The sequence below is a fragment of the Schistocerca gregaria genome, chromosome X, assembly GCF_023897955.1.
Source record: "Schistocerca gregaria isolate iqSchGreg1 chromosome X, iqSchGreg1.2, whole genome shotgun sequence".
Taxonomy (NCBI): Eukaryota; Metazoa; Arthropoda; class Insecta; order Orthoptera; family Acrididae; genus Schistocerca; species Schistocerca gregaria.
Window position 1 is genome coordinate 688,023,199 of NC_064931.1, and position 25,260 is coordinate 688,048,458.

The 25,260-nt window shown below is 41.9% G+C and overlaps 1 protein-coding gene across 1 annotated transcript in view; it reads right to left on the reverse strand.

The window, feature by feature from the left end:
- Nucleotides 1-25,260, reverse strand: part of LOC126298278 (ras and EF-hand domain-containing protein-like) — a 349,695-nt gene that overhangs the window by 196,581 nt on the left and 127,854 nt on the right. Inside the window, exon 2 of the mRNA XM_049989578.1 lies at nt 10,604-10,756. Coding sequence (XP_049845535.1) covers nt 10,604-10,756 — 153 coding nt within the window. The remainder of the gene's footprint in view (nt 1-10,603; nt 10,757-25,260) is intronic.

The window sequence follows — 25,260 nt, forward strand, 5'->3', positions numbered from 1 at the left end:
GTTCTACGGATCGGAGCGTGGAATGTCAGATCCCTTAATCTGGCAGGTAAGTTAGAAAATTTGAAAAGGGAAATGGCTGTGTTAATGTTAGATATAGTGGGAACTAGTGAAGTTCGGTGGCAGGAGGAACAAGACTTTCGGTCAGGTGAATACAGGGTTGTAAATACAAAATCAAGTAGCGGTAATGCGGGAGTAGGTTTAATAATGAATAAAAAAAATAGGAGTACGGGTAAGCTACTACAAACAGCATAGTGAACGCATTATTGTGGCCAAGATAGACACGAAGCCCACGCTTACTACAGTAGTACAAGTTTATATGCCAACTAGCTCAGCAGATGACGAAGGAATTGATGAAATGTATGATGAGATAAAAGAAATTATTCAGGTAGTGAAGGGAGCCGAAAATTTAATAGTCATGGGTGACTGGAATTCAAGAGTAGGAAAACGGAGAGAAGGAAACATAGTAGGTGAATATGGATTGGGGCTAAGAAATGAAAGAGAAATGCGCTTGGTAGAATTTTGCGCAGATCATAACTTAATCACAGCTGATACTTGGTTCACGAATCATGAAAGAAGGTTGTATACATGGAAGAACCCTGGAGATACTAAAAGATATCAAATAGATTACATAAAGGTAAGACAGAGATTTAGGAACCAGGTTTTAACTTGCAAGACATTTCCAGGGGCAGATGTGGACTCTGACCACAATCTATTGGTTATGAACTGTAGATTAAAACTGAAGAAACTGCAAAAAGGTGGGAATTTAAGGAGATGGGACCTGGATAAACTGAAAGAACCAGAGGTTGTACAGAGTTTCAGGGAGAGCATAAGGGAACAATTGACAGGAATGGGGGAAAGAAATATAGTAGAAGAACAAAGTGTAGCTTTGAGGGATGAAATAGTGAAGGCAGCAGAGGATCAAATAGGTAAAAAGACGAGTGCTAGTAGAAACCCTTGGGTAACAGAACAAATGTTTAATTTAATTGATGAAAGGAGAAAATACAAAAATGCAGTAAATGAAGCAGGCGAAAAGGGATATAAACGTCTCAAGAATGATATCGACAGGAAGTGCAAAACTGCTAAACAGGGATGGCTAGAGGACAAATGAAATGATGTAGAGGCTTATCTCACTAGGGGTAAGATAGATACTGCCTACAGGAAAAATAAAGACACCTTTGGAGAAAGGAGAACCACTTGTATGAATATCAAGAGGTTTGATGGAAACCCAGTTCTAAGCAAAGAAGGGAAAGCAGAAAGGTGGAAGGTGTATATAGAGGGTCTATACAAGGGCGATGTACTTGAGGACAATATTATGGAAATGGAAGAGGATGTAGATGAAGATGAAATAAGAGATATGATACTGCGTGAAGAGTTTGACAGAGCACTGAAAGACTTGAGTCGAAACAAGGCCCCCGGAGTAGACAACATTCCATTAGAACTACTGACAGCCTTGGGAGAGCCAGTCGTGACAAGACTGTATCATCTGGTGAGCAAGATGTATGAGACAGGCGAAATTCCCTCAGACTTCAAGAAGAATATAATAATTCCACTCCCAAAGAAAGCAGGTGTTGACAGATGTGAAAATTACCGAACTATCAGTTTAATAAGTCACAGCTGCAAAATACTGACACACTCTACGACTTATCTTAGAAGAAATATTAAGGAAAGGCAAACAAAAGGACTTGGAAGAGCAGTTGAACGGAATGGGCAGTGTCTTGAAAGGAGGGTATAAGATGAACATCAACAAAAGCGAAACGAGAATAATCGAATATAGTCGAATTAAGTCGGGTGATGCTGAGGGAATTACATTAGGAAATGAGATACTTAAAGTAGTAAAGGAGTTTTGCTATTTGGGGAGCAAAATAACTGATGATGGCCGAAGTAGAGAGGATATAAAATGTAGACTGGGAATGGCAAGGAAAGCGTTTCTGAAGAAGAAAAAATTGTTAACATCGAGTATAGATTTAAATGTCAGGAAGTCGTTTCTGAAAGTATTTGTATAGACTGTAGCCATGTATGGAAGTGAAACGTGGACGATAAATAGTTTAGACAAGAAGAGAATGGAAGCTTTCGAAATGTGGTGCTACAGAAGAATGCTGAAGATTAGATGGGTAGATCACATAACTAATGAGGAGGTATTGAATAGAATTGGGGAGAAGAGGAGCTTGGGGCACAACTTGACTAGAAGAAGGGATCGGTTTGTAGGACATGTTCTGAGACATCGAGGGATCCCCAATTTAGTATTGGAGGTCAGCGTGGAGGGTAAAAATCGTAGAGGGAGACTAAGAGATGAATACACTAAGCAGATTCAGAAGTATGTAGGCTGCAGTAGGTACTGGGAGATGAAGAAGCTTGCACAGGATAGAGTAGATTGGAGAGCTGCATCAAATCAGTCTCAGAACTGAAGACCACAACAACAACAACAACACATGTCAGTGGTTGCCCGCCGGAGTGGCCGAGTTGTTGTAGGCGCTTCAGTCTGAAACCGCGCGACCACTACGGTCGCAGGTTCGAATCCTGCCTCGGGCATGGATGTGTGTGATGTCCTTATGTTAGTTAGGTTTAAGTAGTTCTACGTTATAGGGGACTGATGACCTCAGCAGTTAAGTTCCATAGTGCTCAGAGCCATTTGAACCATATTTCAGTGGTTATATGCCAGTGTACCAGCATCGGAGTCACGCTATGTTGCATATACGCTGCAGCAACGCCCCAAAACTGAAACTTTTTCATTGTCCCTTACAAAACGTGTAAGTAAAATTAAGTTGTGTGTGTTGTGTGTATGTGTGTGTGTGTGTGTGTGTGTGTGTGTGTGTGTGTGTGTGAGAGAGAGAGAGAGAGAGAGAGAGAGAGAGAGAGAGAGAAAATAATGAACGAGGAGTGTTGAGGGAGCGGTGTGGGAAGGGGCAAGGGATGGAGGGTTAGAGAGAGATGCGGTAGGAAGGAGAAGAGAGAGAGCTGCAGGGAATGGGAAGCATGGACGGATTATGAGGAAGGAGTGGTAGAATGAAAGGTGAAAGAAAAAAATCATAGGTTTATGCACCATTTTCATTTCGCCTTTATTGTTATTTATCTCAAGTGCTAATTCTGTTAACTTATCTTTTCATGCTGACAAGTTAATTAAGGAATATTAGGTTTCAACAGCCTGTCGGCGATATAATTAGAGACGGAGTAAAATGTCCGATCGAGGACGGAAATCAGGCGTGCTCTTCTTAAAGGAACCGCGGCAGAGTTTTCCTTGAGCGCTTTAGGAAAACACGGCAGATCTAAAGCTGGCTCTGGAAGGTCGGACGGGGATGCGACCTCCGGTCCCTCCGAACAAATTTGGTATCTTAACCACTGTAACACTTCTCCTGGTTCTCTTCTTCATTTTTTACTATAAAGGTGCAATTACAAAGTTAGGTGACACGTCTATAGTAAAACTGCTACGAAAAGTAGACTAAGTGATTTCAAAATAAAAAGCGAGAAAAATATGAACATTAAGAATAATTCCGAATATGAAAGCGACCAGAGTGCATAAGGCATCACGACAACAACTGAAAATATTAATTTTTTAATATAAAAATAGGCCTGTAATGTAGAACAGGCAAAACAGAGCGATTAGAAAACAATTGTGGGTATGTGTAAATAAAAGTGGATCAATTGCTGTAAACGAGACATCTAACCATATTGGTCAGGGTAACCTAAATAACATAAATCACACAGATGAAAGTTATTAGTAAGAGTAGAAAAAATATAAAAAGTAAGTAACTCAAATGCAAATATATTTAGTGCTGCAAAGCATGATAAATCAATGGATACTGATTTATCAGTAAATGTGAACTAAACTACATAGTGGAGGACACCGAGAACTGAGTTTGTTTAAGTAGCGGTTTTCGCTTTGTTTTCGGCGGTTGGTTCAATGTAATTAGAGCGTCGGACATCAAATGGTCCGGTGAAAGCAGCTTTTCCTGGTAGAGACTTTATTAAATTTGTGACGTCTGCTCTGAATGTTTGTCTCGCGACGGCTTTTGGTAATTCTATACTGGGACAGGTAAATGTACCACCGGCAGCTACAAATGTCTATTGAAAAAATGTTTCACCTCTTGAAAGAGCACTACAATTTTGTGCTCTTTTCATTTATAAGTATGACCATTCAGACAGAAGCATTCTTCACCCGCTGTTGAGGATGTGGATATAATATACTCTGAAGACTGCGAATAGGCTACGAATAAAGTGTTAAGCATCGCATCGCGAACCTCCAGTTAATATCTTCTCATCCCCCTTCCCGTGATACACACTGCTACTGATGACTGGTTGTTGCTCTCAGTGTCGTTTACTTGGCAAAAGTGTAAAAGTTTCGCGGAGTTCACCAGATCCCGTCATACAAAAGCAGTTATGATTTCTTCAGAGGAATACCTCTTTATATGGTGGTTAACTGTATGGGCTAAATATGAACAATATGACTGAGCTGCATCAAACTAACTAATACCTATTAATTTTGCCACCAGTCATGATTTTTTTACTGTGGGATTAGACATTGATAGGATCAAAATGAGACATCTTTCGAGATGCAACAATTTTTAATTATAACTTTCTCCCGACTATGTTTTTTACACAGCTTTCTGATTTCTGTGACCATTTGGTGATTTACAAATATGAAATGCATTGCATTTTAATGTTATTATAGCACAGTGTTACAAGAACGAATAGATACTGGTGGCATTATTATTAAATGGTGGTTTAATGCCTTTTTCGTATACATGTTCTGTCAAAATTCCACCGTTATCGATGTTTTCGGGTCACGTGGATGTGATATTAAATGATTTGTCGGTGAGGCAATATTAGATTTGAAAGTAGAAGACGTAGCAAGGAAAGTAAGTCCAAATGGACTCTTGAATCCAGAAACCAATCGAAACATGAAAAAAAAATTAATTTCAATTTCACTGTTCAACGAAAGTTTTTAATTCGGTTGACTGGCAACGTGCTCTTTGTTTTTTGAAGATACATGCATCTTTCTCATAGCTGTAAAAGGCTAGTAGGATGACGATAACAGTAACTGGCTGAAACAAGATAGCCAATATTAACGAAGGGCTGAGAACGTACGGTTTACTTGTCCACCATGTTTTCGGAAGAAGCTGTAGTTAACATGAAAGAGAGGTAAAATGGCATCAATTTTTAAGACCAGAAAATACAGTGATCACAATTCGTATTTGAGAACGGAATCCAGGCAGGCTTTTTCAGGGATACCAATAATATGTTAATGATTTTAATCTCAGTCATATATTGGAAATAAGAAATTAATTTAAGGAAGACAAATACTGTGACAGTAAGAATGACTCTAAAGTAAAAATGATATTAGGTGAGTAAGACCTGCTTCTGTCTGAGTAGTGCCATAGAAACTGAAACGAGGTTTGTCATACAAAGACAGAAATCGCCTCAAGAGCATTATGCTTGCAATAAGAAAGTGTTGTCTTGGGATGTGATAAATAAGTGCGACCCGGAAATATTTTCAATCCATTTGGAGGTTAACAAACTACACTTCTGGCCATTAAAATTGCTGCACCACGAAGATGACGTACTACAGACGCGAAATTTAACCGACAGGAAGAAGATGCTGTGATATGCAAATGATTAGCTTTTCAGAGCATTCACACAAGGTTGGCGCCGGTGGCGACACCTACAACGTGATGACGTGAGGAAAGTTTCAACCCGATTTCTCATACAAAAACAGCAGTTGACCGGCGTTGCCTAGTGAAACGTTGTTGCGATGCCTCGTGTAAGGAGGAAAAATGCGTACCATCACGTTTCCGACTTTGATAAAGGTCGGATTGTAGACTATCGCGATTGCCGTTTACGGAATCGCGACATTGCTGCTCGCGTTGGTCGAGATCCAATGACTGTTAGCAGAATATGGAATCGGTATGTTCCGGAGGGTAATACGGAACGCCGTGCTGGATCACAACGGCCTCGTATCACTAGCAGTCGAGATGACAGGCATCTTATCCGCATCGCTCTAACGGATCGTGCAGTTACGTCTCGATCCCTGCGTCAACAGATGGGGACGCTTGCAAGACAACAACCATCTGCACGAACAGTTCGACGACGTTTGCAGCAGCATGGACTATCAGCTCGGAGGCCATGGCTGCGGTTACCCTTGATGCTGCATCTTAGACAGGAGACCATGCGATGGTGTACTCAACGACGAACGTGGGTGCACGAATGGCAAAACGACATTTTTATGGATGAACCCAGGTTCTGATGGTCGCATCCGTGTTTGGCGACATCGCGGTCAACGCACATTGGAAGCGTGTATTCGTCATAGCCATACTGGTGTACAACCCGGCGTTATGGTATGGGGTGCCATTGGTTACACTTCTCGGTCACCTCTTGCTCGCATTGACGGCACTTTGAACAGTGGACGTTACATTTCAGATGTGTTACGACCCGTGGCTCTACCCTTCACTCGATCCCTGTGAAACCGTACATTTCAACAGGATAATGCACGCCCACATGTTGCAGGTCCTGTACAGGCCTTTCTGGATACAGAAAATGTTCGACTGCTGCCCTGGCCAGCACATTCTCCAGATCTCCCACCAATTGAAAACGTCTGGTCAATGGTGGCCGAGCAACTGGCTCGTCAAAATACGCCAGTCACTACTCTTGGAGAACTGTGGTATCGTGTTGAAGCTGCATGGGCAGTTGTACCTGTACACGCCATCCAAGCTCTGTTTGACTTAATGCCCAGGCGTATCAAGACCGTTATTACGGCCTGAGGTGGTTGTTCTGGGTTCTGATTTCTCAGGATATACGCACCCAAAATGCGTGAAAATGTAATCACATGTCAGTTGTAGTATAATATATTTGTCCAATGTATACCCGTTTATCATCTGCATTTCTTGTTGGTGTAGCAATGTTAATGGCCAGTAGTATGTATGCATTAAACTGGGGACCTAGAAATGCCAGAGAGGCTTCGTAAACAGCGGTAAGCGGCACATGGGGTGCTGTAAAGAGCGGCGTCACTGGACAATGGGTGACAATAAACGAGTGATCTGGAGTGAAGAACCACGATATCCTTGTAGCAATCGGATGAAAGGATTTGGGTTTGCGAGAGGATGGAGAACGTTACATGCCGTGATGTAAACTGCCAACAGTGAAGTATATGAAGGGGTGGTGTAACGGCACGGGGATATTTTCGTGCATAGGACATGGTCTACTATTTGTGATTAAGAAGACGCATATGTACCAGGATATGAACTCATTTTACAGCACTTACAATGGAGGAACTTTTCGTAGACGATGATAGTTTGTATATACATTACAATGCATCCTCTCATAAAGCGGCATCTGTAGGGCAATGATTTGTGGACAATAATATGCCTGAAATTGACTGGCATGCTGGACCCCTTACCTGAAACCAGTGGAACCCCTTTGGAATGAGTTAGAATGTCGACTTCGCTGCAGACCCCAGCGTCCAAAATCACTTACTTCCTCTGGTTTCAGATCTTCAGAAAGAACGGTCTGCCATTCCTCTATAGACTCTCAAACCTCATTGGTAGTGTCGTCAGCAGAGTTTACGCCACAGTACAGGAGAAGTGAAGACACAACCCTTATTAATGTCCATAATAGGACTCCAGATAGTGTTGATCAGATAGTGCATCATACTTTACAGGATTATTTAAGATCAGGACGGCTATTTTATACGAGAGCTATTTTTCGGACATGATGAGCTACTAGCACCTGTTGTAGCTGTGTGTTAGCGAGCCTTCGTGTGTCTTGGAATGGAACGCGAAGAGTAGTTGCAGACAAAGTCCTTTAGTGAATCCTTGAGCCGGTCCACGCGGCTCAGTTGGAAAATAATTGTCTGACAAACGTAGAAGTTAGCGTTAGATGGTTGGTCAGGTAAGATGCTGTGAATATTGTAGACTGGAGACGATCGAAATGTGGAAATGTAGAACAATTTCAAAAATTATGCGATACCCCAGAAGACAAAGTGTTAGTACGACAATAGTGACGTAGAGCGCTATGGAAATACTGAAAGCCGGCAGCTGTGACCGAGCTGTTCTAGGCGCTTCCGTCCGGAACCGCGCCGCTGCTACGGTCGCAGGTTCGAATCCTGCCTCGGGCATGGATGTGTGTGATGTCCTTAGGTTAGTTAGGTTTAAGTAGTTATATGTCTCGGGGACTGATGACCTCAGATGTTAAGTCCCATAGTGTTTAGAGTCATTTGAACCATTTGAGGTACTCTGCCAAAAGTCATGGGATAGCGACATGCACATGTACAGGTGGCGGTAATATCGCGTACGTAAGGTATAAAAGAGCAATTCATTGGCGGAGCTATCGTTTGTACTCAAGTGAAAAGATTTTCGACGTGATTATGGCCGCAAGACAGGAATTAACAGGCTTTGAACGCCGAATGGTAGTTGGAGCTAGACGCATGGAACATTCCATTTCGGAAATCGTTAGGGAATTCAGTGTTCCGAGATCCACAGTGTCAAAAATGTTCCAAGAATACCAGATTTATGGTGCCACCTCTCACCACACAAAGCAGTGGCCGACGGCCTTTACTTAACGACCGAGAGCAGCGGCGTTTGCGTACAATTGTCGGTGTTAACAGACAAGCAACATTGCGGGAAATAGCCGCACAAATCAATGTGGGACGTAAGACGAACGTATTCGTTACGACAGTGCGGCGAAATTTGACGTTAACGGGCTACGGCAGTAGACGACGGACGCCAGTGTCTTTGCAAAGCCGGCCGCTGTGGCCGAGCGGTTATAGGCGATTCAGATGGAACCGCGCGACCGCTACGGTCGCAGGTTCGAATCCTGCCTCCTGCATGGATGTGTGTGATGTCCTTAGGTTAGTTAGGTTTAACTAGTTCTAAGGGACTGATGACCTCAGTTGTTAAGTCCCATAGTGCTCAGAGCCATTTGAGCCTTTTGAAGCCTTTGCAAACAGCACGGCATCGCCTATAGCGCCTCTCCTGGGCTCGTGACCATATCGACTGGACCCCGGACGACTGGAAAACAGTGGCTGGTCAGATAAGTCCCGATTTCAGTTTGTGAGAGCTGGCGGTAGGGTTCGAGTGTGGCGCAGACCTCACGAAGCCACGGGCCCAAGTTGTCAACAAGGCATTGTACAAGCTGGTAGTGATTCCATAATGGTGTTGGCTGTGTTTTCATGGAATGTACTGTGTCCTGGTAGTGTTCTGCTATTTGGAGACCATTTGTAGCCATTCATGGACTTCTTGTTCCCAAAAAAGGACGGAATTTTTATGGATGGCAATGCGCCTTGTTACTGGGTCACAATTGTTCGTGATTGGTTTTAAGAACATTCTGGACAATTCGAGCGAATGATCCTGCATCGGGTTTTCGCAGATGATGCTGTAGTATACAGAGAAGTTGCAGCATTAGAAAATTGCAGCGAAATGCAGGAAGATCTGCAGCGGATAGGCACTTGGTGCAGGGAGTGGCAACTGACCCTTAACATACACAAATATAATGTATTGCGAATACATAGAAAGAAGGATCCATAATTGTATCATTATATGATAGCGGAACGAACACTGGTAGCAGTTACTTCTGTAAAATATGTGGGAGTATGCGTACGGAACGATTTGAAGTGGAATGACTATATAAAATTAATTGTTGGTAAGGCGAGTACCAGGTTGAAATTCATTGGGAGATTCCTTAGAAAATGTAGTCCATCAACAAAGGAGGTCCCTTACAAAACACTCGTTCGACCTATACTTGAGTATTGCTAATCAGTGCGGGATCCGCACCAGGTCGGGTTGACAGAGGAGATACAGAAGATCCAAAGAAGAGAGGCGCGTTTCGTCACAGGGTTATTTGGTAAGCGTGATAGCGTTATGGAGATGTTTAGCAAACTCAAGTGTCAGACTCTGCAAGAGAGGCGCTCTGCATCGAGGTGTAGCTTGCTGTCCAGGTTTCGAGAGGGTGCGTTTCTGGATGAGGTATCGAATATATTGCTTCCCGAATCATGTTATCAATCCTACTCCCGATATCTGTTCATTGCTAATTTTTCTGCTCACTGGATAAAAAGCATGGAGAAGAGCCATGATTGGAAGTGTGGAAAATTGTGTGAATGAAATATAAATAAGATTTTCGCGATAAGGTATGTCAAGATGCCATCTCAGTTTTGTTAGATCAATAAGCTCTCCATAGCACAGAGTGGAGGGATGTTGTTTGAATAAAATAAAAACTACCAAACACTGTGTTAAGTCTGTTCCTTAAAATAAGTCGTATTATGCAACTGCCAGAGGCGAGAATTTAGGTATCCTTTTATGTTGATAGGTTGACTCCGCAATCTCTTGATTTAATGTCAACTGCTCTTTTAGGCTGTAATAAACTTACTAAATTTTCGCCCGTGACTATACGGCATTCATTTTCTTTCCTTTTTTTTTAATTTAATTCCGTTTTAAAACAGAAAGAAGGAAATACTATTAAGAGACTAACACGTTCTCTGCAAATCATGTCCGCTGCTCAGAAAATGTACAGGATATCTGAAAATATGGTGTGATTGCTTGCATTTATAATGAAAATGGGAAAAATCATCACTTTTGTTGAAAATACTTGCGTCATTTTACTGCGGTTATGTTATACCGACCTGGAGAACATTTCTTCCAATTTCTTCCTCTCTTGTTGAATTTTCTTCACATCTTGGAGTAAACTCGTAAATGCACCGTCGAAACGTTTTATCAAGTCCGGAGAAACTGATGTGGTTTGGAGATCTTCATATAGCTCCGCAAGCTTCTGCCCGCTGCAACAGAAAATTTAGACGCGATAAATATAGTACTGAAGGTGTCTTATGCTCTAAAAGCCCCCTACCAGAACGCGTAAAGTTTGTATATATTAGAGAGGTCAAAAGAACATAATATATTGAATAGTCAGAGACATGTGGAAGTAGCCTATAGGATTAGAACCAAACCCTAAGACACCATCGATGAAGCTATGTGGTGTCTAATGTCAAAATCCGAGTAACTGAAAGTGCAATATGTTTACGGGGCTGGAGAAAGACTCGAGATTTCACGACTGGTGATTACAGAGTAAATCACTTAAATGTCAGCAGGGAACAATACAGGTTGTCTCAGATATGTGTTTTCTGTTTAAATCACAATTACAAACGAAAGGGATATTTAGGAATATTTATTTAGAAGTAAGAAACGTTACTCTTTCTGCGGAATTATGAACATAGTTCATTAACTTGCTAGCTGAGTACCTGGCTGTACTCAGATATGTATTTGTTCCAGTTATATTATTCCATCTGCTCCTCCTTTCTCTCTCTGTCCATCTCCTCCGCCCTCCTCTCTGTCGATCTCCATCTGCCCCCTTGCTCTGTTCACCTCTTCCGCTCATTACTCCTTGCTCACCTCCTGCACCCCTCAGTCACTGTCTCCACCTGCTCCTTTCTCTATCCACCTGCCCTTCTCCCCCTCTGTCAATCTGCTCCTTTCTCCTCTGCTCATCTCCTCGTCCCCTTCTGAGTGCATCTCCCCTGCCCCCTCTTCCTACTCCTCACTCCCTTTATCTCCTCCTCCCCCTCTCTCTATCCATGTCCCCCTCCCCTCTCTCCATCCTCCTCCTCATCCCCCTCACTCTGTCCATTTACTGCTCCCCTCATTGTCTGTCCATCTCATCCTTCCCCCCCCCCTCTCTATCCACTTTATCACCTCCACCCCAATAGGAGGTTGCTGGCTTTTAAGTCCACAGTATTTTTTTTTAGAGATAGTAAGTAATACATGTTTAGTTGAAATTGATCCATGGGTTTAGGAGGAGTTTTTTGCATGCGGCTTTGCTTACATACGTACATGTCACACATATTTCACATATATTTAATATGTTTCACGAATATTTGTACACATATTTCATCTATATCTTTAGGGAATTTCCCTCTGCAGTTCGTCTTCACACAGCACGATGTTTATTACGTCCTATCTCCTTAACTATGAGTCATAAAATGATATAATTATGTAGTTACTTTCAGCGGCATATGAGAATACTGCCTGCAGGTCACTAAGTGGTCTCATTCTCAAAAACTGGTTGAATGAAGTCGGGGTATTCGTGCATCTTCTTTTTCACCCACTTCCCCTCCCCTTGTTAAGCAGTTGATTCTGACCCCCACAGCGATTCTTTACAGACAATAAGTGATATTCGTGGAGGTATATACCGCCTATGCAACTAATTCAGGGCAGTTTGTTTAGTTGCCATACGCGTTTCGCTTCTTTTATTTGGGAAGCATCATCAGTGGCCAGTAATACATGTTTTCTTTAAACGTATTATGTGGTAGATATAATATGCTGCTATATTGCATTTTGTCGTGTCTCTTGTTTTTAGATTTAAATCAACTTTTGTAGCACAAAGTTCTTGGCACTCTAGCTGTAAATACCTGCTCCTTGGTATTTATCTGATTTGTCTGTTGTTTGTAAATGTGACGGGAGTGTGTTTCTTGTTCTGTAAGCTATGTGTAATCCCCGTTTCTTTAGTATATTTGCTATCTTGTGTGTTGCTTTGTGTTTGTATGTAAGAGGGTACCATGTTTCTGTTATTCATGTTACGAGTGTTATTGTTTAGTGTTTCCATGTGCACTGTAGTGTCTGTGGGGTTCTTTGGTGTTTGTGTTCTCTGCTTGGTTTGATTTTTGTTCAGTTGTGGTTTAATTTTTTGGTTGTGTTTTTGTGCTACGTGGATGTTGCAACCAATGTTTGTGGCTATGAGTTGTACTGTTTGTAATTCTTTTTCGTAGTTTTCTTTGCTGGGTAGAATTCGCAGCATAGTCGACAGGACCGAATGCGGACCTCTGGTACAGAGCCGAGCGGAGGGTCTGAGTCGGAGGCTCAGACGGTACTGCGACCGTGTAGGATGCAGATTCCTCGACTTGCGCCAAAGGGTGGCTGGGTTTCGGGTTCTGCTGAATAGCTCAGGAGTCCACTATACGCAGGAGGCGGCTACACGGGTAGCAGGGGCTGTGTGGCGTGGACTGGATGGTTTTTTAGGTTAGAGGGTCTCGAGAGAATACAAGATGGGCTTCATTCACAAAGGGTGCAGGCTGAACACAGGAAGAACATAGATACAGGAACCATTGGTATAACAGTTGTAAATTGTCGTAGCTGTGGGGAAGTACCAGAGCTCCAAGCGCTAATAGAAAGCACTGATGCTCAAATCGTTATAGGCACTGAAAGCTGGCTAAATACGGATATAAGACCAGCCGAAAGTTTTGCGAAGAACCTAACAGTGTTCCGAAAAGATAGGCTAAACACGGTTGGCGGTGGCGTGTTTGTTGCTGTTAGAAGTAGTTTAACTTGTCCTGAAATTGAAGTAGATACTTCCTGTGAGTTAGTATGGGCAGAGGTCATTGTTGCAACCGGAATAAAATAATAACTAGATCCTTTTACCGACCTTCCAATTCAGATGATACAGTTGCTGAAAGGTTCAAAGAAAACTTGAGTTTGATTTCAAACACGATAATAGTTGGTGGTGACTTTAATCTACCTTCGATATGTTGGCGAAAATACATGTTTAATTCCGGAGGTACGCATAAAATATCATCCGAAATTGTGCTAAACGCATTCTCTGAAAATTATTTCGAGCAGTTAGTTCATGAGCCCACGCGAATAGTAAACGGTTTGAAAACACACTTGACCTTTTAGCAACAAATAATCCTGAGTTAATAACAAGCATCAAAATCGATTCAGGGATTAGTGAACCACAGAGTTGTCGTAGCGAGATTGAACATTGAAATCCCCAAATCCTCAAAAAATAAGCGAAAAATATACCTAGTCAAAAAATCAGATAAAAATTCACTTGACGCCTTCCTGAGAGACAATCTCCACTCATTCCAAATTAACAATATAAGTGTAGACCAGGTGTGGCTTAAATTCAGAGAAATAGTATCGGCAGAAATTGAGAGATTTATACCAAATAGCCGGTCGGACTGGCCGAGCGGTTTGTGTTGCTTCACTACTCCGAGGATATTTACGTCTACGTTACTCATGTTGGCAGCTGTTTTCGATTCGAATTCTGGAATATTTACATCGTCTTCTTTAGTGAAGGCATTTCGGAAGACTGTGTTTAGTAAATCTACTTTGGCAGCACTGCCTTCGATAGTATCTCCATTGTTATCGCTCAGAGAAGACATTGTTTCTTGCCGCTAACATACTCCACATACGACCAGAATTTCTTTGGGTTTCTTCCAGGTTTCGAGACAAAGTTTCGTTGTGGAAACTGTTATAGGCGTTTCGCATTGAACTCCGCTCTAAGTTTAGAGCTTCTGTAAAAGATCGCTAATCTTGGGGATTTTGCGTCTGTTTAAATTTGGCATGTTTGTTTCGTTGTTTCTGAAACAGTGTTCTAACCCGTTTTGTGTACCAAGGAGGATCAGCTCCGTCGTTTGTTAGTTTATGTGGTATAAAAATGGTTCAAATGGCTCTGAGCACTATGAGACTTAACTTCTGAGGTCATCAGTCCCCTAGAACTTTGAACTACTTAAACCTAACTAACCTAAGGACATCACACACATCCATGCCCGAGGCAGGATTCGAACCTGCGACAGTAGCGGCCACGCGGTTCCAGACTGAAGCGCCTAGAACCGCACGGCCACAACGGCCGGCAAAAAGCTCCTGACGTTGCAGGAAAACTTTCACAAGCAAATAGCCATTACAAAGGAAAAGAGGGTACTCAACGACCAAATCCATATAAGCAATAAGTCTCTGATCATGCTAGCCACCAAAACAATAACGAACTGAAATGTAACCAGGGTAAATAATTAATGAGTCTCTTTCCCCTCTACTCTCTCCCTCCCCCCCCCCCCCCCCCCCCCAGACACACACACGCATGCACGCAATTTTATAAAAATCACCCTCCCAGGAAAGAATTACACAGTTACACACACACACACACAAACAACAAATGAAACATATCAAACCACAACACAACACAAACAAAAGACAGACACACAACAACAGTTGGCATCAGTACACACAAGAAGCACACATATGTTGATCACAAAAATGGAAAGTAGAAGCGATATATGTGATGTCAAATGAGGGTGAAAGAACGTCATAAACCGGCCAGCCGTAGTATGGAAAGTTACGAATACATCTCCAGAACCATACACGAGCTAGCGGCACTGGAAATCGTAACACCGAACGATAAGTTCGCATTACGAACTTTGTGCTACAAAAGTTGATTTTAATCTAAGAACAAGAGAAAGACACTACAAAATGTAATATAGATCATATTATATCTACCACATAATTCGTTTAAAGGAAACATGTATTACAGGCCACTGATGATACTTCCCAAATAAAAGAAGCGAAACGCGTATGGCGACTAAACAAACTGCCTTCAATTAGTTGTATAGACGGTACATAGCGCCAAGATTGTAAAGCAATTAAGGGAAATACGGAAAACTGAAAAAATGACAGTAAGTGATATTTTTACCAGCTTTGGTTGAAAGTGGTCAAGTGGTTTAGGAGGAGCTATGGAACATACATACATACATTTATATAATATGTATGTCTATTTCTATATATGTGTAGATTTTCCAGAGGGTTACAGCAACGAGATATAATTTTTTAATAGAATTGTTTCTCATAATTTATGTTTAAATCAACTGTGTGAAATAAATTTGCTGATATCACGGTGAGGCCAACTTCCTAGATGCGCCGGTTTGAAGTCGTTTGGGGTTATGGGTTGGTGAAATAAAGACGATTCTACAGAAAACCACACAGAGAGAAATCTCTTGGTGCTAGTACAACATCACACGCAGAATGATCTGGGTAACCACAGTGCTGTATTCACAGGAGAGTTGTAATCTCTAGACAGACATGTTCAAGAAGAGCATCTGTACTGTCGACGAGAAAAGCTCGATACGTCTCATCTGTGAAAGTGCCACCGAAAGAGTGCGGATTGATGATTTCATCTCCGAGGATTCTACACCACACATTTATGGATCACCTCCTTTGACGATTGACACGACGTATCCAACTAGGATTCTCCGTGGTCCGGTGATTTATGTTATGACTATTCACAGCAGCATACGCTGAGATGACACAAGTCATGGGATAGCGATACGTACATATACAGATGGTGGTAGAATCGCGTACACAAATTATAAAAGGACAGTGCATTTTAGGAGATTTCATTTGTACTCACGTGATTCATGCGAAAAGCTTTCCTGCGTGATTGGACTTGAACGCGGAATGGTAATTGGAGCTTGACGCGTGGAGCATTCTGTTTCGGAATCATTTAGGGAATTGAGTATTACTAGATCCACAGCGTCGGTAGTATATTGCAGCTAAAACAAACAATTTCATATCCTCACTCCTTGCTGATCTTCATCTATTACCGCCGCGCCTTCTCTAACTAATATTTTCTCGAACTGTTGTTCACCACACAAGAACAGAGTGGTTGATGGAGCTCTTCGGCCACGATACCTCACGGCATAAGTATTTTGTCGCCATTCGCCAAGCATCAGCCACTGTTGATGGCGAAGAATTCCTTCCGTAGGGGTGTTACGCTGGTTTGGATATCTGGCTCTGTTTGTGTTGAGGAAGCTATGTTATCAGCAACGGTTGTCACCTTCTCACTCTTCCCTCATGCATAAGAATACCACTACCAGCCATAAATGCCCTGAAGTGACTGTATTTTTCTTTAGATCATATCTTTTGTAAATTTCTCTGGCCGGCAGAAGTAGCCGAGCGGTTCTAGGCGCTTCAGTCTGGAACCGCGCGACCGCTACGTTCGCAGGTTCGAATCCTGCCTCAGGCATGGATGTGTGTGATGTCCTTAGGTTAGTTAGGTTTAAGTAGTTCTAAGTTCTAGGGGACTGATGACCTCAGATGTTAAGTCCCATAGTGCTCAGAGCCATTTGAACCAATTTTTTGTTGTTGTTGTAAATTTCTGAGATCCTTAGGCAGAAAAATATTCTGATAAGAAGTCAGACAGCTTGGACGAAGGTCATCATTCGAGGTCAGTAAGTAATGGCTAGCCAAGTGATTATATTACCAGACATTTATTATGTGCAATTAAAAATGAAGCCAAACTGAGAGTTAGGCGTATTATTTTTCGCCAATTGATAGTGATTTTAGACTACGTGATCATGCACAAGAAAAAGCGAGACTCTGTACCTTCGAAGATTAAAGGTTTTACACGTTCTCCATAAAGATCTGAGCTCTGTTTTGTTCTTGTTGTTGAAATTTATATTTAAAAATCTCAATTATGTTAAAGTGGGGCAAAATTATAAAGAATGCATATCTCATAAAAGGTTCCAGTGTAACAGAAAAAATATATCGTTCAACAATTACTATGTGAATGAAAGCTTGACAAACAACAGACTGGCAAACGCAGCCACCAAGGGGAGTCTATAGCACACTAGGGACGCGTTTCTTTTCACTGTTCTACACCAAACCATTTTAAAACCCGTATAACAATTCGCTCTACAGGAAACTGATCATGTTGCGATGTATTCACCACGGATCGTTTCACAGGGACACTGGAAAACGGCTTATTAATTATACAAGGCCAGCAGTGCTCGAATATTTCATTGTAGTAATCTATTCAGACGAAGATGTCTGTATGAATTCATTTATCTTTCTGTCTCCAACGAAAGTAGTCCATATCCCTTTTGAGATGCGTCTAGCTGCCATTTTTAACTATGGCCTGCTTCTTCGAAATGGAACCTTATAATTTACATTGACGCCACGCAACAATTGGCTTTGCTTTTCTGTCAATGATATTTTCTCTTCTCCGTGTGAACGCTTACGGTTTTGGGATATACTGATCAATAACGAAGAGTAACATGTTGTGGAGAGCAAACGAGGTAAATTTATGGAGAAAACAATGAAATTATGAGCCAAACTCTGTGATATATGTAGAGGCAGTGAAAAATTTTCAACTGAGTAATCTGATCTTATCCTAAATGACACTGATGGTTCACTGTGTCCATCCAGATTGTGTAGCTACTTGCTCTTACTAGGATGACAAACATTTCTGTCTGTGTATTATATGACCAATCGTGCCCATCATGCATATTATAATAGGCTGAATACATATATTAGGAAATGAAAACCAAAAATCTCTTTAAAAGTGACAAATAATCACCATATTTGCACAGGGGTCTAATATAGATCTTTAAAGGCAATAGTTCAAAGTGTGTAGTTGTGAAACTGGCAGGATCTTCATAATGAACATAAAAATGCTGAGTTGAAGTCAAAAACGCTAGGTTGTTTGGAGCATTGCACGGGATTAGCAAGCAATGTAGATGTTTCTGTACGATGTTCACGTGAATAGTTGATACAATGAAGTTACTGTAAAATATAAACTTTCATGGCCGGAGATGTGACAATTAATTCAATATTCCGGGCTATTATGCCGTGGTCGAATGGATTTCACCATAAAACCAGTGATTCGTTCCCATTTGCTGAGGAAATTTGAAAGAGGGATCGTAATTTCTTTGAATGTCCGTTTCACACCCTGGCCCGCTACTGCCTCAGCAAAATTCCGCTTCCGCGTGCTTCTGCGGAGTGGGGTGACGTCACATGTTTTGAAAACGCGAGCCAATTGGCCTTTCAGTTGAATGACATCTGGATTCCAGTGCTGAAGAAAACGTGTACCAGTCTTCCACCGTAGGGTGAGAGTAATAGCGAACGACAGCAGTCGACAACGGCTAATTGCGATCGCGTATCCAAAACATATGACGTCAAGCCACTGCGCGGAAGTACGCGGAAGAGGAATTTTGCTGTAGTCAGTAGCGAGCCAGGATGTGAATCGGACATTCAAAAAAGCTACGATCCCCTTGAAAATGTCCTCCACAGATGGGGACAAAACGTCGGATTTTATGGTCTAATACATTCGATCACGACATAATAGCCCGAAGCATTTTATTAACAGTGATAATGAAGTTAATTTGAGCGAGATCATATACTGTCGATACCGCAGGATAAAGCGTTCTTCTGAAGTACTCCTCAGCAGGTCGCATGCGAGGTGTTAGTTGTCTATCAATATTCCCGGCGGGGTCAGGGACTTTCTCTGCCTCGTGATGATTGGGTGTTGTGTGCTGTCCTTAGGTTAGTTAGGTTTAAGTAGTTCTAAGTTGGTTGGTTGTTTTGGGGAAGGAGACCAGACAGCGAGGTCATCGGTCTCATCGGATTAGGGAAAGACGGGGATGGAAGTTGGCCGTGCCATTTCAAAGGAACCATCCCGGCATTTGCCTGGAGCGATTTAGGGAAATCACGGAAAACCTAAATCAGGATGGCCGGACGCAGGATTGAACCGTCGTCTTTCTGAATGCGAGTCCAGTGTGCTAGGAGATAGGCAGCTACCAGAACATCACAGAGCACGATTCATAGAACTGTCTTGGGCTGTCGTAGTGTGTGGAATTGTAGCATTCACTAACTTTCGTGCGGGAAACTGCACAGTGTAGGATACAACTGACACGTCATATTGTCATTTTTATTGTAGTGCTCTCTAGGATATTCGCCAGCTACCCTGCCCAACACGATGACTAGACATGTTGCCCGTTTGCCCATTGAGGATATGTAGTCATGATGAAACAGCATCTCGTCCTGCCTGCGTTATCGGCGACATCCCGCACCAACCCACCCTTCCTCTTCCCATTCAGTTGTGACAACAGATGATATGTGACACTGCTATGATTATCTCTCTGCACAATTGCATTGTAGTTACCGAGGATGTAGAAATTACTGAAGTTACTGCCTAGGATAATCTATCGATAGGTGTGTGGCCCTGTGATTGTAGTCATAAATAGTGGTGAATTTGTGCAATATGTGAACAATACTTTATTCATGACGTATCTTTATTCCAGGCTGTTAGCTTTTCATTTTCCACCAGCTTAAATTCCATCCCTGAATCCTGGCAACATTGTACCGTGGATATCATTTTGCATGTGGACCACGGAAAGGTTGTTACCGTGGCTACATCTATTACTTTCAATTGTGAGCAGCGTGCGAGTGGTGGCAAATTTTCATGGAGAGGAGAAGAATAGGAAAGGGCATCGCTTGTGAAATTCGGGCAGCGCTTTTTTCTCAAAGCGTAGATCACAGCAGCGACAGATATTCACAATAAAATCTGTAAAATTTAGAAGAATAAGTACATGACTGTAGCCTTTTTCGTAGAAAAGTTCGATTTTCAGTTCAGAATGTCTCGATGTGAGCGATTTTCAGGTGTGAGTAATTTCCTCTCTCTCGCGTTATTTCTCCATTTCAGGTGACAAAGTGAAAGAAATTGTTATCAATTGCTTATAATCATAGGCAGCAAAACTATATGACAACGATATACAAATATCAAGGAAGTGTCAACAGTCGAGGCAATTAAAGAAAATTAGTGGAAGGTATGTACTTAAAGTATAATAAATACCATTGTTATTGTCATTTGAGTGTTTGTGGGTGTCTTTTCCACATACATCAAGAAACGTTTTGCATCACCCCGGTTCCCAGAGCTCCTGAAGATAGACGTTGAGTGTGGGTATTGTATTACAGACACTGTCCCTTTGACTGTTCAGAGATGTCATTAAACCCGCCCAAAGATGTAAACAACCATGCATGAGCTGCGCCTATTAGACGGCGGGGGTCCGACAGCCGATCAGTTCCAGTCATTCCGCCGGCCGGGGTGGCCGAGCAGTTCTAGACGCTACAGTCTGGAACCGCGCGGCCGCTATGGTCGCAGGTTCGAATCCTGCCTTGGGCATGGATGTGTGTCCTTAGGTTTAAGTAGTTATAAGCTCTAGGGGACTGATGACCACAGAAGTTAAGTCCCATAGTGCTCAGAGCCATTTGAACCATATTTTTTTTTTGAACCAGTCATTCCACCAGGAAGGAGGTACACGGTTCGTGTTGTCTGTAGTTTAACTATGCGTAGACGGTCAATACCGCGGTTCGATCGCTTCCGCATTGTTACTTTGTGAGAGGAAGGGCTCTCAACAGGGAAGTGTAGAGGCGCCTCGGAGTGAATCAAAGCGAAGTTGTTCGGACATGGAGGAGGCACAGAGAGACAGGAACTGGCGATGACATGCCTCGCTCTGGCCGCACAAAGGCTACTACTGCAGTAGATGACCGCTACCTACGGATTATGGTTCGGAGGAACCCTGACAACAAAGCCACAATGTTGAATAATGCTTTTAGTGCAGCCACAGGACGTCGTGTTACGACTCAAACTGTGCGTAATAGGCTGCACGATGCGCAACTTCACTCCAGACGTCCATGGTGAATTCCATCTTTGCAACCACGACATCATGCAGTGCGGTACAGATGGGCCCAACAACATGCCGAATGGACCGCTCAGGATTGGCATCACGTTCTCTTGACCGATCAGTGTCGCATATGTCTTCAATCAGACAATCGTCGGAGACGTGTTTGGGGGCAACCCGGTCAGGCTGAACGCCTTAGACACTGTCCAGCGAGTGCAGCAAGGTGGAGGTTCCCTGCTGTTTTGGTGTGGCATTATGTGGGGCCGACGTACGCCGCTGGTGGTCATGTAAGGTACCAAAACGGCTGTACGATACGTGAATTCCATCCTCCGACTGATAGTGCAGCCATATCGGCAACATGTTGGCGAGGCATTCGTCTTCATGGATGACAATTAGTGCCCCCATCGTGCACATCTTGTGAATGACTTCCTTCAGGATAACGACATTGATCGACTAGAGTGGCCAGCATGTTCTCTAGAGATGAACCCTATCGAACATGCCTGGGACAGATTGAAAAGGACTGTTTATGGACGACGTGACCCACCAATCACTCTGAAGGATCTACACCGAATCGCCGTTGAGGAGTGGGACAATCTGGACCAACAATGCCTTGGTGAACTTGTGGATAGTATGCCACGAGAAGTACTTGTATACATAAATGCAAGAAGACGTGCTAGTGGGTGTTAGAGTTATAGGCGTGTACAGCGATGTGGACCACCACCTCTGAAAGTCCTGCTGTATGGTGGTACAACATGCAATGTGTGGTTAATCGTGAGCAATAAAAAGGGCGGAAATGATGTTTATGTTGATCCCTATCCCAGTTTTCTGTACAGGTTCCGGACCTCTCGGAACCAAGGTGGTGCAAAACTTTTGTTGATGTGTGTAACATCGCATCGAAACGAATTTACCGACTGACCTTTTCAGAGGGAGAGAGAATTCTGACTCCTGTGGGTCTTGAATAATATGATCACCGGTCTGTTATTCAACTGACCGGAAAACAAAAATTAGCAGCAGTCTTAAGCACAATTTTATTCTGTAAAATGGCTAGTGAAACTGATGGTGGTTCAATACGCGCTACCTGCCACATTGTCAATACACAAGAAGGAGAAGTCACGTAATTACGAGGCTGTCCAGAATTGGTCTGTCATACAGGAAAAGTTATTAAATTAAGTTTCACAATTACAAATGAAATGAATTACGTGAGCAGTGTGTTAATAGGCAGTAATTAACTGGCAAGCAAACACCTAAAATCAAGGGCCTTAAATACTAATTGTTCGCACGCTCGAGAACAATCGGCTAATATTCGCTTTAAATTTTCAGTTTGTAAGAGGAGTTTAATAACAGTTCGATTCAAAAAAATATAATACAGACGGAACATTACAGCACTCGGAGTCTCTCTCAGGGAAACCAAAGCGTACTAGATAAAATTGTTATATTTATGATGATTGATCACCTATAAAGGAAATTATCTTATTAATAATTTTGGTTGGTGAAAAATATATTTTCGGCCAGTAGTGAACAAGTAACTAATCTTAAAATTTGAGAAAACGCAATGAAAATGATAAATCTTATAGTAACACACAGCGTGGCCCAAAGTCTGCAGTTAAATACTGAATTAGATGTGAAAACGTCACATTCATATGGGGTTGGACCAGTAAAGCCATAAAATTTCCACAGAACTGTCTCACAAAGCTTAAGCGTAGTATACTGTCCTTCAAACACGAGAATATGGGTATAAACTGATTTTTATGTGCTAGCTTGCCAACGCCAAATTATAGAGCATCCGAATAGCAAATATTTATAATTTGTAGATAATAAGATAATTATGCAACAAAATTTTTAGAACCTTATAGAATTTGCAAACAACAATATAGGTTACATGTTGACGTTTAAATTTAGATACCCACATGGGTAGGGTTGGGTTGTTTGGGGGAAGAGACCAAATAGCGAGGTCATCGGTCTCATCGGATTAGGGAAGGACGGGGAAGGAAGTCGGCCGTGTCCTTTCAAAGGAGCCATCCTGGCATTTGCCTGGAGCGATTTAGGGTAATCACGGAATACCTAAATCAGGATGGCCCGTTGCGGAATTGAACCGTCGTCCTGCTGAATGCGAGTTCAGAGTGCTAACCTCTGCACTACCTCGCCCGGTCATACTCACATGGAACGTAGTTGTCAAGCTTACATAATTACAACACAGCTATCCATTCTGTTACAGAGATAACAGTTGTAAAGTCTACAGCAGCAATAATCTTTAAGGCACGAAGGGAGCTTATAGTTCCTCTTTTCGTGGACGTCGAAATCATTAAAGACAAAGCGTCAGCTGGACAGGTAAGGAAACGGTCGTTTTAAGAAACTATCCCATCGGCTACATGAAGTGATTTAGTGAAACCACGAAAAACCTAAATCAGGATTTTAGCTAGATGTGAAGACTGATCCACCTAAATAGGAATTCAATGTCCGAACCACAAAATATAATAACGTTATCGAGGAGCTGAAAATCTTTACAATTTAATAGAGATTTTGCGGAGAATACGTACTTTAATGGTCAGAAAGAAGTGATGTACTTCAGAAATAAAATACTGTCACCTGCCAATCTCCGTTGCACAGATGATGCGAAACCGTTTGAAGTTGGCGGAAACGTCTGGCAACCCACCTTCTGAGTGCGTCATGTCATGAGATAATGTTTTGCCTGAGCGCGTAGTGTTTGCTTTAAGTTAATGAGATAAAGAGCACCGCACAGTCGTTTTTAAAAGGAAAGGAAGCAGTACATTTCCTTCCCGTTATACTTAAGTCGCCTGTTGCGGCGACGACTGATGAATTTACGGAATGTAAAATTTACGATATAAAGTACTTTTACAGTACCGAAAGAAATTCGTTGCTAAGGTACGTATAAGAAGATCTACTTTCACAAAAGAACGCACATGTATGAAATATGTTCGGAAATTATGCAGCTGCTACTTGTATCTTGAATATTTATTTAGCAGTGTAAAGATCAGTGTTAGCAATTCAGAGGTACTCAATACGTATTTGATTACAACACATAAAACTCGTATTTCAGAGAAATGAGTTAAAATTGTGGTCCGTGTATTTTAACTGGGACAAATCAATTTACATGAATGACGAATCATTTTTTGTATTAGGCAGAACTAGTTCCTTCTCATTTTCCAACTGAGGTAGTATGAATCACTAACAGTTTCCAACTAGATACTTTGTTGTAAAAAATAAATAGAAAACAGTTGCATAAGATTGTAAATTGTTTCAGATGACATTATGACTATAATTCGCTATCACGCAACTCTCTATTCATAATAAAAATTTCGACCATCTATAACTGTAAGAAATTTTTTACACGACTATGGATGCAGTACTTGGTTGTAATTGAAACAGCTACTGTGGCGTGGATTTTACTCTTTCTTTCTGCTCCCTAACTGTATATCTAGCAGTAATATTAGGTACGAGGTATCTTTCTGTTTTGCTTGATCGTCTTCATCTCGTGGGTTTTGATGAGACTGTTTGCTACAATTTTTGAATCTTCTAGGAGGATAGCAGAAATTTTTATTCTCTTTCTTTTTGTACTTATGACTGGCAGTCACGAAAAACTCCTTTTTTTATTTTCCTCTACTACATCATTCGGGTCACCAAAGATTTATTGAGTTTTTCATACTGTTTTTATAAACTGTCTCTTTTGCTTGTGAAGCGAGTATGTAAACTTTTGGTGTCATCATTTCAGTGGCGTTGTGTTGTTCATTATAATAAAGTCTGTGTTCACACTTATTTTAGTAACACTTCTAACTATTGTTACATGTTGTCTCCTTCGTACGTTTGATATCCTTTAGTTGTCTGATTAAAAAACCTTGTTTTTTTCTGACAATTTGACTATCATCTTTGCCATCTGCAACACCGTCGTATATACGTCTCTTCCCAGATTTTTCTCGGGTACATTTACAGTTCCAACATCGTCACTTCCAGTCTGCTGAAAATTCCAATGTTGTACCATCCAATCTGTTGAGTGTTAACTTCGTGTGTGTTCCATCTGATAACTTTTCCAAAATATCAGACTG